Here is a 16,310-nt window from a genome sequence, read left to right as displayed (position 1 = left end):
TATTGTAGCTGTTTCTCATTAAAACACGAATACAACTATTTTTTTTATTAGCTAGATCGATTTATCGCCCCCCAAATCCCCTATATACTAAATATATATATACAAAGATAAGATAAGAATACAAGAATTGCTCACTTAAAGATATACCCCGTTATTCATAATGGTCCGCTAACTTTAAACAGCCGCTAATGGTGCTCCCACATTGCCGTTAGAAAATGTTTAATAACGTTAGTAAACATTTGTTAGCAAACATTTAATCACAAATAAATTTTCATGTTAGAAAATGTTTAGTAATGTTAGTAAAATGTGTTATCTTTTGTTTGTAAACATTTTATAAGGGTGATGGCGGGATAGGCGGTGCGGTGCGGTGGGGGTTAGAGTACGCAGGTCGCTGCGCGTGGTGTCTCGCTTGTCAGTTCCTTTGTGTCAGCGTGCATCGCTGTGCGTGTGTATTAGTGGTTGCGCGTGCGCCAAGCAATAAAATATGTCCGGTAATTGGAATAACGATGATGTTTACAAACTGATTGAAATGTTTCAAGCAAGAGAAGTACTATGGAACACGATGTCAGAGAGCTACAAAGACCGAAATAAAAAACACGATGCTTGGATGGAAATTGCCAGTGAATTTAATATGGATAAAAAAGTAATTGAAAAAAAGATTCGATCACTCGTAGGTCAATTTAACCGAGAATGTAAATCTAATAAATCTGGTGCAGGAGCTAATGAGTCAAGTAAATGGTTTGCATTTAAAAAACTCATGTTCCTTAAAGGCAAAAATATTCCAAGTTTAACTGTCGATGGAGGGTTGCAGGTGAGTTTTATTTTAACGTCTTTTAATAATATTTAGATGCCCAGTCCAAAAACCCTTCATTTGAAAAATATTCTGCGAATTCTTTTCTTATTTCTTTCCCATCATCTGTCAGGGATTCACATGCTTCAAGTGGTGTTAATTGCTGCTGTTCTAATCTCCATTGTCCATCGATACGTGTACCAGTTACTATGTCATCTCCATCATAGTATTGAGATGGAGCGTAAATCATGCTCGATTCAGTTTTTCTTATAAAATTATGCAGTAGCACGCATGTCATAATTAAAGTAGTAGTTTTTTCTGGATCTAATAATATTGTAGTTCGTAAAACTCTAAATCTGGCTGACAAAATCCCAAATGCGTTCTCTACTGTTCTCCTCGCACGACTCAGTCTATAACTGAAGATTCTTTCCTTAGAATTGCTATCCTGTGGTCCTGGAAAAGGTTTTAATAAGTGTTTTTGTAAAGGGAACGCATCATCTGTTACGAACACATAAGGAAGAGGTTTGTTTCTGCCTGGTAGTGAGCTGTCACTGGGTATTTTTAAACTATTGTCGTTAATTTTATTTCGAAATTTTGTGTTTGCGAAAACTCCGCCATCACTTATGCGTCCTTGGCAGCCAATATTCACGTACAGAAAGTTGTATTCTGCGTCCACTATCGCTAAAAGTACAACGCTGTAAAATCCTTTATAGTTGTAATATTCACTGCCGCTATCAATTGGCTTTTGTATGGCTACGTGCTTTCCATCGATACTTCCTAAGCAATTTGGGAAATTCCATTTTTCTTCAAATGAATTTGCCACGTGTAGCCACTCTTGAGGTGTTGTTGGTATCTGGAACAAAAATAGAAGATTAAGAAATAGGCGCGAAAAATAAATTTATAACTCGTTATTCTAACAAATTTTATTGGATATTTTTATTAAGTATGAAATATTAATAGAATACACTATAAAAAAATATGATTTCAGTTAAGGGTTGTTAAGTAATAGAAAAAGAAAATCGCGGTTATAGATTTTTTTACAATTTTAGCTAATTTGACGCGCCTATAACTTGAAATTATCGTTTAGTTCTATTCTTTCAGGGTAACGAAGAAAACAGAATTGCTTCAGAAAACACTCTCAGTTTGAACGAAACAGGAAATACTGTCACTGATGAAACTACGGGCACGCCTTTCGCCACCCCAAAACCATTTCGGAAAAGAAGACGGCCTGAAGTAGAACAAGATCCAACACAACAAGAAGCTGTAAATATTTTACAAAGAATGTACGAATCTAGAAAAAGCAGGGATGAAAATGACGCATTTGGAGAGTATGTCTCGATGAAACTGAAACAAATAAAAAACAGTCATGCTAAGAATACTGCTCAACATCACATTAACAATATTTTGTACAATGCGACAATGGGACAATATGATTTTCCAACAACCTTTACAGACCCAACCGCTAGTAGTTCCTGGGGATACAACTCTGAACCAAATCTATCCACTTTTTCGGAAAATAATGCTGACTGTAGCTCGAGAGGATACTACACCGCACCGAGTCCCTCGGCTTCATTTGAAACCAGTTCTTCGGATAACTCCAGGACACATACTCGTACCAGCGCAAGAACACAGAGTCCGTCTAATTTATCGGAATCAAGCCAAGATTCGACCCAATCATTAAACGATTTGTTGGAATCAATCAAAAATTAAAAAATACATGTTTGGTTTGTTAAGTATTAAAAAAATTATTAGTAAGGTAAGATAGGTACCTACCTAAAGTATGATTAGATTAGATCATATTAAAAGTAAATAAAAAAATAATTAAAAATGTTGTTTGACTTACCTGTATGTATTCCTTTAAAACCTCATTGAGAGCCTCGCACACTTCTGGTACGATAATAGATATCACTTGGTCTGACAACTTGAACACATTTCCAAGACTTTTATAACTGCTACCAGTTGCCAAAAATCTTAACGTTACCGCAAGTCTTTCCGTCACACTTACAGATTTTCTAAATGTAGTGTCTCGTTTGCCTATTTTTGCCCCAATTAAATTTTGTAGATATTCAAATTCGGAACTGTTCATTCTTATAAAATCTTTTAAGCAACCATCAATACCTAAATCCTTGAGATAGTCTGTGGCACTATATTTTCCTCTAGCTTTTAGCGTTTGGCGCATCCAATAAGAGCGCTTTTTCTTCTTTTTTAAACAAAAAATAAAAGCTATTCCAATGAGCAAATCTTCTTCCATTTTCGTGTAGACGTCCTCAGCCCTCAGAAGGCGAAACCAAACTGCGAGCCAATACTAGATGTTATAAAATGTTTAAACATTTTCCATCAATGTAGGAGCACTTATAACATGTAACAGTTTCTAACAAAGTGCAACAATTGTTAACATTTGTTAGTAAATGTTTTGGTGTTATAAAATGTTTACAAACATTTTATAACGGCAATGTGGGAGCACCATAAGGAGTGTTTTTTCTCATTCTGACTTAGGTCAATAGAAGAAGACAGAGTGAGAATTAGCAATGCTTTAAGTTAGCAGACTATTATGAATAAGGGGGTTAAGATATATAATCGCACTAAAAATATTTCAGTCATGAGCGGGTACTTACTTTATAGGGCAAGACAACATTTGCCGGATCAGCACTTGGAAATGAAAGGGAAGGAAGATGAATGATAAGGAATATGATAAGATGTATTATAAGAGCCTCTACATTTTCCACTATTTTAATTACAAGGGGATCTACCTCTCAAGTAATAAAATATAAATATATAAAGAGTTATTGTTCTTAGCCAACCACCGTCTAATGAGATTGTGACTTTCATAGAGGACAAATCACTTTGCAGGGTTTAAATCCTGTTTACACTTAGGGCTGTGTCTTGATATTGAAAAATAATGACATTTCTATATGGTCGAAAGTATTAAAAATTTGGTAAAATATTTAATATGTAACTTTAGAAAACAACTATTTTAGAATTCGTAGTCAAATTTTCTTAGTAAAAATATACGAATAAAAATTATTTATAACCTTTAAATCTACGATCAAATATGTACCACATCAGAGTTACCTTTCACCTCAGGCCTTAAAAACTTAAAATATCTCGTCAAAATTTTATCGCATAGTTTTTTTTTGTATAAATTTGTAGTGTTTATTGCTAAAATTCTCGGTTCTATATTATCTAATATGTGCAATTTTCTCATAAATGCGTGCTGCTTTTTTAATACGCTTTGTCAATAATTGATCCTTATGTTAAGGCGATAAGATATAATTTGCTTTAGTATATGTTTATCGCGTTGATGTGGACAGTTGTAACTGTATGTTTTGTTGGAATCTTGTATCTAGGGTATTTGTCTCATAACGATGATTTTAAGATTGTGTGATATTAATCACCACCAGGTGATTAATATCAAATAACTATAAAAATCTTAAAATTTTAATTTATTGTATATATAAGATATAAATCTTAGTTATTATTTTGTCATAGTATTTTTTCCTATCGTTTAGGTTAATTAAGGATTTTTTTTATTTTATTAATCAATTGTGTTCAATATCTTTAAATTAACTTTAATTATGTTGTTATGACTTAAAATTAACAATGAATACTATGTAATAATTTGGTCAAAAATCAGAAAATAAAAGTTTGTATTAATAATAAGTATAAACAACTGGTACTAAGGTAATGTATTAAGCTTCATTTGATTTTTTTTAAACCTCGGAACAACTTGATCTACATTGGAGTTATTGAGGTCCGAAAGTAAAACCATATAAACTGCTGCGAGGGGCTGCTGAAAACCAGTGGTGTGTTGGTAGCTGAAGCCAGCTCCTTTTAGCAATGAATCACGCGCCGCTAAATTATCTTTCTTTTCTTAATTTTCTTAATTTTCATTATTTAGTGCTGTTTTATTAACTATATTTTATTTATTTTTCTGTTTTGATCAAGTATTTCAAAATATTGTTTCTATTGATAAAATGAATATGTGTCATTATATTTCTAGTGAAGTTATTTCTATTTCTAAATCCATATTTTAATAGTTCCTTAGCATTTGCCCTTAATTTTATGTAGTTTTACAAAAATATCATAGCAAAATTACAACATAAATTGAATGATACAACATGCAAATCAGATGTATTATAGCAATAGATGACATATTCGTGTAAAATATGTATTGTGTATCGCCATTGTACTACTCAACAATAAAATAAATGTTTGATACAAATGATTTAAGTTTTCTTTAGTGTTAATTCACTAATTTTAATTCAGGCACGAAAATCAGTCTCGTGCCAGATTTTGGCGAGACAACACGTCCTGAGGATGCCTCGTGTAGAGGCGAAACACGTGTCGAATTGTTTTAAAAACAAATATTGGCGGAATTAACACTAAAGAAAACTTAAATCATTTGTATAATTATGGATTTCCGCAAATTAACGCCTAATTCAATAAATTTTCATAAATGTTTGACCCCACATTGTAAATGAGTTTAAATAATGTTCGGGACAACCCTGCCGACGTAGCAATTGCTTACAAAGAGCGGTCAACGTACCGCGCGGTGTGACGCCGACTCTAATGCGCTTATATTACTACCTCCTATAACAATCCTAACCTGACCCCCAGATACTCCGACTCCTGACCTTTTGGACCGTAATTGTAACCACGCGCGGGAGGTAGGGTGGGGCTGTGTAAACTGGACGCTGTATCGCAATGCTAAGTAATACGGTAAGGTTGCTATTTGCTGAGGTTGCGAGAACCTTTGTTTGTTGATACTTGATTGCGTGTTTGTTTAGGTGCTTGTTACTTTATAGATACAACAAGAGTCAATGAATGTTTCACACTATACTTGGAATATGATTAACATACAACAATCGTTTTCTTTAATTAAAATTTATTCACAACAAAACAATGCTTATAACTGTATTTACAATACCAGGATAACATGAAGTTAAAACATAGTACATGGAAGTGTACCAAGAATATTAGCAGCATTTCCTCGTTGGATAGCTATGCTGATCCGTTGGGCAGAAATATCTCCTATTTTATATCTATTCTCAAAATCGTGAAAGAAACGGGTAGATAACCTTGTACAATAACAGTATGTGCGGGACAAGTGTCTCGACACCTAATGGCATAAAGATGTAAGACTTAGTAACTATAATTATTTCGTTACTTACCAGTTATATCATAGATATCAACTTTTAACATCTACCTTCACTAGGCCAGTTCAGAGCTGATCTTTTGAAGGTATACTAATTATTATTACTATTAATACCGCGAGGCTGGTCTTCTACAGCTATTTTCATAGTCTGATTACATACGGCATTTTACTTTGGGGACATGCTGCCGATGTTAACACCATTTTCACACTGCAGAAGCGAGCTATTCGTGCCATCTATAAATTAAGACCAAGAGTGTCACTTAGGAAAAAATTTAAGGAAATAAAAGTTTTGACTTTGACATCGCAATACATATATGAAAACCTTGTTTATGTAAAAAAAAATATAAATTCGTTTAAAAAAATTAGTGACACTCATAATGTCAATACTAGAAATAAGCTTGCAGTTCATGTAAGTCGACTTCAAAAAGTCACAAATTCATTCTGAGGTCTATGTTTACATTTTTATAATAAGGTCCCTATTGACATTCAGAACTTACCTTTAAATGAATATAAATCAGTGCTAAAGAAAAAGTTGTATACAAAAGGGTACTATAAAATATCTGAATATCTGGATCTAAAGAACCCTTGGGACTGAGCTGCTGGGCTGTAAAATGTCTGTATTAGTTTGATAAATGTTATTATAATTTAAATATTAATATTGTTTCTGTTTTTTAATCAATTTTAATAAGAATAATAATAATAATTATGAGTTATGTAAATTGAAACAAAATTGTAAGTAGAGGCATTTAGTAAGTATTGCATAATATGTAGATGAACATTGTTTTGTTATTCGGTAGATTTCTCGTGACAGGCATCGTCATGCTCGCTTAAATGCCTCTGCTTGTGGCGGCGACGTGGGGCGGATCGTTCCCTTCCCTAAAATATGGTCGAGGGAGGCGATGGCTGGTCATGCTCGTGAAAGGGTGCTACTCGTGGTGGTCTTGTTACCGGGAGGTCTGCTTGATGTGTTTTATTTTTTATTTTTATTTCCTTTAAAGTTAAATTTATTTTATATTTTATTTAATGAAATGCTCACATAATGCCTCTATTTATTTACGGAATGTTTGGATTGATGCATCTACTATACTCAATAACTCTTGTGTTTATAAGTACATATTAATTTCCTTTTTTTTCTTTTTTTGACTAACTCGTGTAAGCCTTTCAGTTTTTGACATTTGAGTATTTTTGTTGCGTCAATTTGCATATATTGTAATTGAAATTTGATTTGTAAAACAATTAAAATGTAAATCTTGACTTGAAAGAGTGGCAATGAGTTTCTTGCTACTTCTTCTCATTAGAAGTAGCGGTGAATTCAATACGAAAATTTTTTTTTTGACATTCATAAGGGTCATTTCCGTGACCTTCATAAATAAAGTGTTTTTGAATTTATATAAGCAGAAACACTAAGCAATACCTATAAGTTAGAAATTATATTTTTTTTTAGACAATGCCACTCAGTATAAGGCTCTGGAAAACCCTGAAAATTCTGAGCTGCGTCACAATTACGCCCGTGAATTTGAGACAAAAGATAAAATCTCATTTTTTTATTTAAGAAGTGGCAAATGGACAATAAATTCACTTGATGTGAAGTATTGAGGAAACCGCCCATGGACATCCGCAAAACCAGTCGAGCTCTATGCTCTATGCATGAGTCTTATCAGTTCGGGAAAACTGCTGCCAGTAATTGATTCCACGAAGTCGCTGTGCGTGGCAAGAAAATCCTTGCATAACGCGCTGTTGTAGAATGACAGACGTCAACATGATGCGGGAGAATTTAGGCACTTTGACGTCATGTCCGGCGTTTTCAGCCAGGAGATAGCGCTCTTGCATTACTGCTTGATGGCAGAATAAGTATTAACTTGGAAGCATTACTGCTTGCTGTTTCAATTTAGAATCCTGACCGGCACTGCATTGTAATTATAAATATTTTCAGGGCGTATCACTTATTATTTAATCATTTCATAAAAAAGTCTATTCATAATCTAATATATAAAATTCTCGTGTCATGGTGTTAAACTTTGAACTCCTCCGAAACGGCTCGACCGATTCTCATGAAATTTTGAGTGCATATTGGGTAGGTCTGAGAATCGGACAATATCTATTTTTCATCCTCCAAAATGTTAAGGTTGGACCACGCCAAATTTTTTTTAATTTATCTGGCATTTTTTTTTAAATTTGTTTGATTATGAGTCAGCATTAAAAAATACGATCACCCATCTACGGTCATTAGTTACAATGTTTGCTGGGTCAGCTAGTCTTTAACGGTGTTGGACGGAATTTTATTCTTCATCAACCACAATATATACAGACACCCATAATATATCGTTGGTAAGGTCATGACGAGAAAAGCTTAAAATTTTGGATTTTGTTTTTCTAGATGTTTAGAATCAAAAGCTATTGAGGTTCAAACAATTCCCATAGAGTCACATTGAAAATGAGGTTTGTTCACTAGAAGGTGCCAATAAAGGCCATTTTGAAGTAATTGGTTTGTTTACTGACACTGGACATACTTTTCTTCCGATAAGTTTTAACTAACATTGCAAATGCATTACCAGTCATGCATAAATGCCAGGAAACGCGCGAGGGGTGGGCAATACGTCACTAGTAGAAGTATTCAACGAAGCCACAAAATATGCGGCACCTGCTTGTGATTATCAAATGTGAAAGTTCATAAGAAAAGAAAATCATAAGAAATCTCGGGAACTACAATCAAATTCACAAAAAACAAGGCATTTAGGGTGCATTATACCAAGTTCAAAAATCTGTCATCAAATAATGCATAATTGTTCCTCAATATACATATAGATATTATCAATATGGATACATTTTTGCTTCCACATCGCCGAAGCTGTTTCAAATATCAAAATTGATGATAGCGAAGTACGAAGACGCTCGGAAATGTCCCCAGGGATACAAGTTCACCCCTGATCTAATAGAAGCGTTCAGAAGTTAGACTCCCTCAGCAATTAGCTCAATTATTTCCCAATCTCTTTCAATTTATACGACATTTTCGCTAAGTATTCACTGCGAGGGTAGACTGGACTAAGTACCAAATAAATAAACTGGCAACTATAACGTTTGCGAATATTACAGGCACATGAATATATAAAATCTTTAAATAACTTTCTTCAGTGTTTATTTGTATTATTTAAATAAAATTGTTCAATTAGGCGTAATATTGCTACAATATTGCGGCAATAAGTTTCTTGCCACTTTTTCTCATCAAAGCTTTTCCGAAGTGGTGGTAAATGTAAAAGGAAAAAAAACAGTAAAACGTAAATCACTTTAGGAATAATTAACAGACGCGTTAATATATTACATAAAATTTACATTAAATGAAGCCGTGTTACCAACTAAGCACTCACGTATTACTAAAAGCTCTTCAGGAGCATTGTTAGATTTTTTGCAATTTTTTGTCTCGGAAAAGCTGACGATATAACTTCATCTTTTGAGCTAAGTTGGCATTTTCTCTACCTAAAATAAAAAAAAATGCCTTTATCAATATATAATATAATTATTATTATTTTATCAAGTGAGATTTTATATGTTTTACAAAGAATGATATAATGTTATATTTTGAAATTATTATTCATCAGAATATAAACACTTAAACTTTTTACAGGTCAGGTCATTATCAGGTTCTTGATTTTCTCTTTTACTCTTATTTATTGATGAAAGAGTAAAATGTTCCTGGGATTCCGCCATTTTATTTGACTGATTATTATTTTCATTATATATTCTATTTATAATTAAGTTCATTGTCCATTCGCACATTTTAAAATTTTCACTCATTATAAAATAATTGATAATAAGAAATTGAAGGTTATATTATAATTAGCACATATAAATATGGCGTTGTTATTGAATATTAACAAATATGGCTGTATGGGCTCGAACCCTTTGCCTATTCTAATAATGGAAACGAAAAACAAAAACCAAGAACGAATTAACGAATATCAGAAAATTTCTGAAAACTTATATATTATTTATTGCAATAATAGTAATGAATAAACAATAAAAACACTTGGATATGCTTAAAAATATCACTAAGCAATTTGAAATATTTTTTAAAACCATTAAATTTAACATCTTAAAAAATTCCTTCAATTGACATTTGTACTGAGCGTTACTTCCGTCAGAAAAAAATTCTAAGTTACCCCCAAGTCGCGCCTAAAGAAGTTTTATTTCAAAAACTTTTGACAGAAGCAGAGTTTTTCGTCGTTTCTTCGATGAAAAACGCGTAGGTATAGCCTGCATGTAGACTAATTTGTTAGTCTACACGTGAGCGGAATACACACTTAAGATATCTCATAACGATAAGATAATTTTATTTCATTTTTGATATGTAATAAGACTTTCAGCTTCGCCGAATGAGAGTCCTAACAATTTTTTTCATAAACGACTTTGGTAACAATAAATTTATTATTTGTTTATGTATGTATCTTTAAGTCTTAGTGAAATAGTATGCCTCAGACCTGAGATAAACTAGAAAGTCAGCCGGCTTTTTTTCTTAATTTTGTTACAATATATTATGTAATGTATGTAATATCCAGAGGGCATTCGATACATTCCCAGTCTGTGGTATCATTAAGAAAATTATTTATGTTATAATAACCTTTACCACACAAACGATTTTTGACATTTTTTTATAATTTCGTAACACATGTGTTTTGTAAATTTTCTGGTATTGTAAAAGAATATACGTCGCTAAATAAAAGATTTACTAATTCGACTTAAGCGAGTAGTAGGCATAACAAGTTTATGTTTGTGATAAGATCCTCGTGATAAGATTATGTTTGTCGCAGTTTCTAGCAAAAACAAAGAACATTATCAAAAATATATTGAGATGTAACCGTCAAGTATTCACAGATGGTAAGGGTTATCAACGGACAAACCACCAGATGGCATTAGTGGATTGATATCCTAATCAAGTAATCTATATATCTAAAGAAATTGAACATAATATATAAAACTGTAAAAATTAAAGTAAGGGAATATAAGAGCGACCCCTACGGAATGGGAATTATGTTTCATTCCACATTTTTTATCTATTTCTAATCTTATCTTATTTATAACTGATGTGTGTGATTGTAGTTTTAATTATATATTAAGTGTGATTAAGTTTCCAGTTTCTTTATTTAAATCAAGCAGCAGAAATTTCTTTTAGACTTTGGAATCAATTTCTAAGTCTTCTTCTTCCAAGCCTTCAAACAAAGCGTGTAGCTTCTTCTTCTTAATTGTTTCCTCGGTGCAAAGGATCGTGACTCATATTCAATCGATCAACCATGTTCGGCTTGGCTCTGTTGCCTGGTGGAGTGCGGCGCTTACGGGATTTTCAGGTTTTTGGAAATGTGATTCTAACACCGTTTAAGGCTACGGTGTCTAGGTCTTTTACCGTCTATTTTCCTCGTCACCATCAACCGCTCAAGGTTGTCTGCTCCTCTCAGAGCAACATGGCTAAAATATCGTACTATTCGCTGAAAGAGACTGTATAAGCCGCGTATTCAACCATTTATAAGACCGACAACGCTGATGATGAACTCTCCTCTTGTCATGAAAAGAGTGTGGGCTGCGACGACATGCTGGTTGTGCTCATCTAGTCTCTTATACCACAATAAAAAATTAGGATATCATCCCCACCATCTGGATGTGCGACGAACTATCTTCCACGTACAACCAAGCTGTGGAAAGGCCTTCCTTTTGCGGTGTTTCTAGGAGGATACGATATATTTTCCTTTCTAAAGGCCTCCTCCTCTTCCAGGAAAAATTTGTGAGCTTTCTGAATTATTCATTGACTCTGAGTAAAGCTATAGAAACAGGCATTACCAACATCAAAAGATCATGATTTCCAAGCGAGAGTATTATTTAAAACCAATTATTAAAGAAAATGTAAAAAGTAGATATAAAATGCAAGATGTTTTTGTGTCGATTAGTGTTTCAGCCGACAAAGTGGACGCCACAAGTTCTCATCAAAGTATTATAATCTGTATGTTGTCAAAATATAATTAAGGGCGCCTACAGACGTGGCTCAAATAAAGGGGCTTAGAGACAGGAAGAGCGGCGTCCGCGTCGTGGTTCAGGCCTTAATGGATTTATTTAGATGTCATTTTTTATGTGGGCGGGGGCCGCTTTGGGACGCCTGGTGAGGTTGTAGTATGGACATGCCTTGTGTTTTATTATTTTGTTCGAATTATGTTTAAAGACAAATATTGGCGGAATTAACTCTAAACAAAACTCAAATCATTTGTCGAATTAATCTATTGCAAATAGTACAAGTCTCTAGCGACCATATTATGTAATATCATATAACAATGTTACAATAAAATAACAAGAGTTAATATGATATTTACTTTTCCTTATAACTTTTTAACAGATAATTTTAACCCAACGATTCTAATAAACTTCTATGAAGGTACATAATTTGAGGTATGAAAATGTAGGCTACATTATATCTTGAACATTTGAAATGTTTCTTCCCCAGGGAACGCAGTATGAGCGAATTTTGATGAGTTCTCTCTAGGGAACGAAAAAATATCGGACGAAATTTTCATACTTCTATAAGAGTAGTATGAAGAGAACTTGTACGAATTATCCCCAAACAACCACAAAGTTTTAAAGTTAGATTGAATATAAAAGAATTACGAATATCTTTTGTACAAAGAAACAGCTTACGATATTTGAAGATGGGAAGGTAGAATGTAGGAAAATTTATAATTATACTGTAAATTTATAGCCAATTTAAAATCTCTCTCTTAAAATACTGCGTAACTTTACATGATGTGATTAAATAATAATCACTATTGATATTTTTATTTGTATGTATGTTAATTAAATAAACGGAATATCCACACTACGCTAATGTTGATAAATATAAGCCCTCTGTTTTCCTTCGTGCGCGTGTGCTATCTCAGCAGACACGTTCTCTGTGTGGGTGAGTCTTAAAACACACATGCTCGGACTAATGCATTTCACACACACAAGCTTATCGTGTGTGTTGTAACAGGATGTTGTAGCACTGCAGTGTTTGTGTGTGTGACCCGGCATTGGTATTTTGATTGGTCATGCATTTTACGTGTTTATGGCCAAGATGTGGCTTCTCCGGTGCGGTCCAACTATAAACGATGTTATTTATCGCGATCTTACCTACCTGATGCTAAGCTTTAGGTGTATTGTGATATTGCACTTTGTGTAAATTTCGATATAAACAGATACTTTATACACGTGTCGTGAATGGTTATTGCGGTAAATAATTATTATTTAAAGGATTTGACGACGGGGTAAGGGTTTCATGATGTCCTGGTAGAACTTCTCTTACGTCTATTATTCTAACATAAATCAAATAGAACAGGCTTCGTAATCAATGACGTTCTAAGCACTTATGTGGAACGGCAAAAGTGTGCTTGCAACAACAAAGTAAGCACACTTTTTCTTTAGTCGTGTCACGTGTGTCAAATATCAATGTCCGAATTGAGTTCTATATTCAACAAACGTTACCTGAACTGAATAAAAGTTTTACATTACTGCTTATTGACCAAGAATATATAAAACAACTGGAATAAATGCGGCAATGTATAGATAAAGCAGTCGAAGTTTATTATGGTGTCATTTGTGGCATGTTCCATATTTCGGCTTTGTATTTAGATGACGTGATTTGTCTATTTGTATTTTGTTGTTTTTGTTGAATATTATCTACAATTTTCCACCCGGGAATTGAAAGTAAAGCAGAAGTGTGAATACATTATTTTGTTTCGGTTTTAAGGGGACATATTTAATGAAGAATTACTGGGTTAGTAAGGATTAATTAACAATATTTCGGGTTAAATTAAGAATTCCGAGCGGCACTGAATTGTAACGGGCAGATAAAAAACCGAAAAACAAATAGCCCCGATTTCACTAACGACACTTTAAACTGAGCTCAATGAAACTCAGTTTTATGTTAACGAGTTCAAATCCCAGTCTTAATCTCGATTAAACACAAAGCGATGTAGCCAATAACTTTCAATCGGGATTACGTACACAAAGTTTACTTGGTATTACAGTAGAATGTATCAAATATCTGTCAAAACTGTAATCGTCAAGCATGAACAAAATGTTAAATTAAATGTTTATTTGGAAGTTTATTTATTGCCAATTATCTTCTACATCTTGCATCCGTTCAGCAAAACGGTTTTTTAGCTATAACATTAGCTCGAAATACATTACGATGAAACTACTTTGTCGAAGTTTTGTGAAGGTTGTATACAGCTTTGGCATATCTCCAAGTGATCTTAAATTTTCGTAGAAGTAGTTCAGATCTCAACAAATATCAAAGTAATAGCAAATCTATTGATTATTTGAACATTCCAATGTGTCAGAGTAAATGACGAAGTGGGATTTTGAGTTAATAAATGGTTTTATATGTTTATATCTATCTTATACAAATTAAATTGCCAACCGTTCGAGCACTTCTTACACTTTGGTGTATCTTGTTCAACTCTTAGTTTGTGGACTCTCAGAAAAATCAACTTTCATCCATATCTCCAACGACTGTCTTACGAATTTCGATCAGATCACGTGTCCTGACGCGAGTTTAACATTTTATACCCATCCCAAGAAAAGTGCTCAACGCCAATAAAGAAATTTTCACTTGGAAAAAGTATAATGTCGATTGTAAAAACAGCACACACCATTAGAAGGTAGGTTTACAAAAGCTCTTCTCCATCGAGTCACAATGGCATGTCGTCGAGAAACAGCGTGTCATCAGTGAGTGTTTGTGATGGTAATGTGCTTTTGATGGCTCGCGGCGACAACTTTTACAAAACACATCGACTCTGTCATTATTTGAGACACTAATATCGCTGCTGTATTCCTGTTTGGCATAAAAACGCATTATTTCGGATTTAACAAAGCATCCATTAGAATTCTAAATTCTGGAAAGAACATACTATATAATTACATATCTCTGATTTCCCCTCATTTCACTTTACCTGACACTAGTAGTAAGAGTTATAAAACTAATATATTTTCTTCAAATTGTAATCTTTAGTATTATTTTTGAAGTAAATTTAACCACACTGGGAACAAATGGAGTTCTGTCTCTCACAGATACCTACGACGCGGTCACACACAGATACGGCCCAGAAACTCTTCCAGTTTTCTTCTTTGCGATCCTTTTAATTTAAAACAATTAATAGTATATTGTTTTACTCAAGTAATTGCTAAAGATAATTAATCACTATCTTATCCCAGGCTGCTTAATCGAATACTCTCCGAATATAATTCGAATACTCGGTAGCATAATTTCTTCTACAACTTTTAGATACATGGTAATAAATTAACGTTGACAATAAACTCTTTGTCTTTGTCATATGTCATTATCTCAACAAACACAATACAAATCCATTTCCAACCATTCGAATATCTATTATTTACTAGCTCGGGTCGACAGACGTTGTTCTGTATATAATAAAAAAAAATAATGTTTTTATATGAATTTGTCAATAATATATCATAATATCAAAAATTACTTCGTAAAATATGCACCCTGCTGTCGTAATGAAATTGTTTCACAGCAGAACTGTCAAACCGTGCGTCAATAAATTCTCTCATAGAAATTATGTATGGACACATCAAAGGAAAAACAAATTTGTTGTTTTTATTTAATTTAGCAGCGTTTTCCTATATATTCACCTTTTAAACCTTCCATGGACTTCCACAAATAATTCAACACCTAAATTGGCCAAATCGGTCCAGCCGTTATCGAGGTTTAGCGAGACTAACGAACAGCAATTCATTTATGTAGTTATTTATACATGTAGATTTTGATTACATATAAGTGTGTTCAAATTATTTCCAAAAAAGAGGTAAGGTCAAAATAATTAGGTTAGAGTTGAAAATTAGTAAAAGTGACGCACGGGATAAGAAATATTATTATATTCATTATTTGTAGAGAGTCATTATTTTAAAATTTTTAAATCTAGATCCAAGATATTCTTGTGGTCTCTCATTGTATATAGCTCCAACAGCTCTTTCGAGCAGCTAAGAATAGAAAATTCTCTATTAAAAATCTAACAAATTTTTGGCCAAAGTTATTTATATTTTTTAACTTTATACAGTTCCTTGATTATAGTATGTATGCGGATATCGAAATTATTGACTTCTTAATCCTATAAATAAGTTTTCTTAAAAGTTAACCCGCCATAGACAAGTATAATTTTTGGAGAGTTAGAGTAGAATCGCTGGGGTAGAACAGTTTCAACTGTACAGGCCAGTTTCGTCAGTATAATATTCTTTCTCTCTTGCATTCGCATCGAGTTAGAAAAGGACGAAAAACACGAACAACCGCACGCCAACTCGGCACCAACTCGCCACTGTACAGCTGATGGT

General features: G+C 33.4%; 2 protein-coding genes across 2 annotated transcripts; one reads left to right on the top strand and one right to left on the bottom strand.

The window, feature by feature from the left end:
- The first annotated feature begins 484 nt into the window (after positions 1-484).
- On the top strand, positions 485-2,618 carry LOC126966531 (uncharacterized). Its single transcript, XM_050810662.1, has 2 exons — positions 485-811; positions 1,892-2,618. The coding sequence occupies exons 1-2, from the start codon at positions 485-487 to the stop codon at positions 2,498-2,500; spliced, it is 936 nt and encodes a 311-aa protein (XP_050666619.1). The 3' UTR covers positions 2,501-2,618.
- On the bottom strand, positions 604-3,260 carry LOC126966516 (putative nuclease HARBI1). The gene is made up of 2 exons (XM_050810636.1): positions 2,634-3,260; positions 604-1,643 (listed from the first exon to the last, which is right to left on the bottom strand). Exons 1-2 carry the CDS (start codon positions 3,039-3,041, stop codon positions 834-836), a joined length of 1,218 nt encoding a protein of 405 aa, XP_050666593.1. The 5' UTR covers positions 3,042-3,260; the 3' UTR covers positions 604-833.
- Positions 3,261-16,310: the final 13,050 nt, after the last annotated feature.

This window comes from Leptidea sinapis, chromosome 10 (assembly GCF_905404315.1).
Source record: "Leptidea sinapis chromosome 10, ilLepSina1.1, whole genome shotgun sequence".
Taxonomy (NCBI): Eukaryota; Metazoa; Arthropoda; class Insecta; order Lepidoptera; family Pieridae; genus Leptidea; species Leptidea sinapis.
Note: the sequence above shows the minus strand (reverse complement) of the source record. Positions and strands in the feature narration are given on the sequence as shown.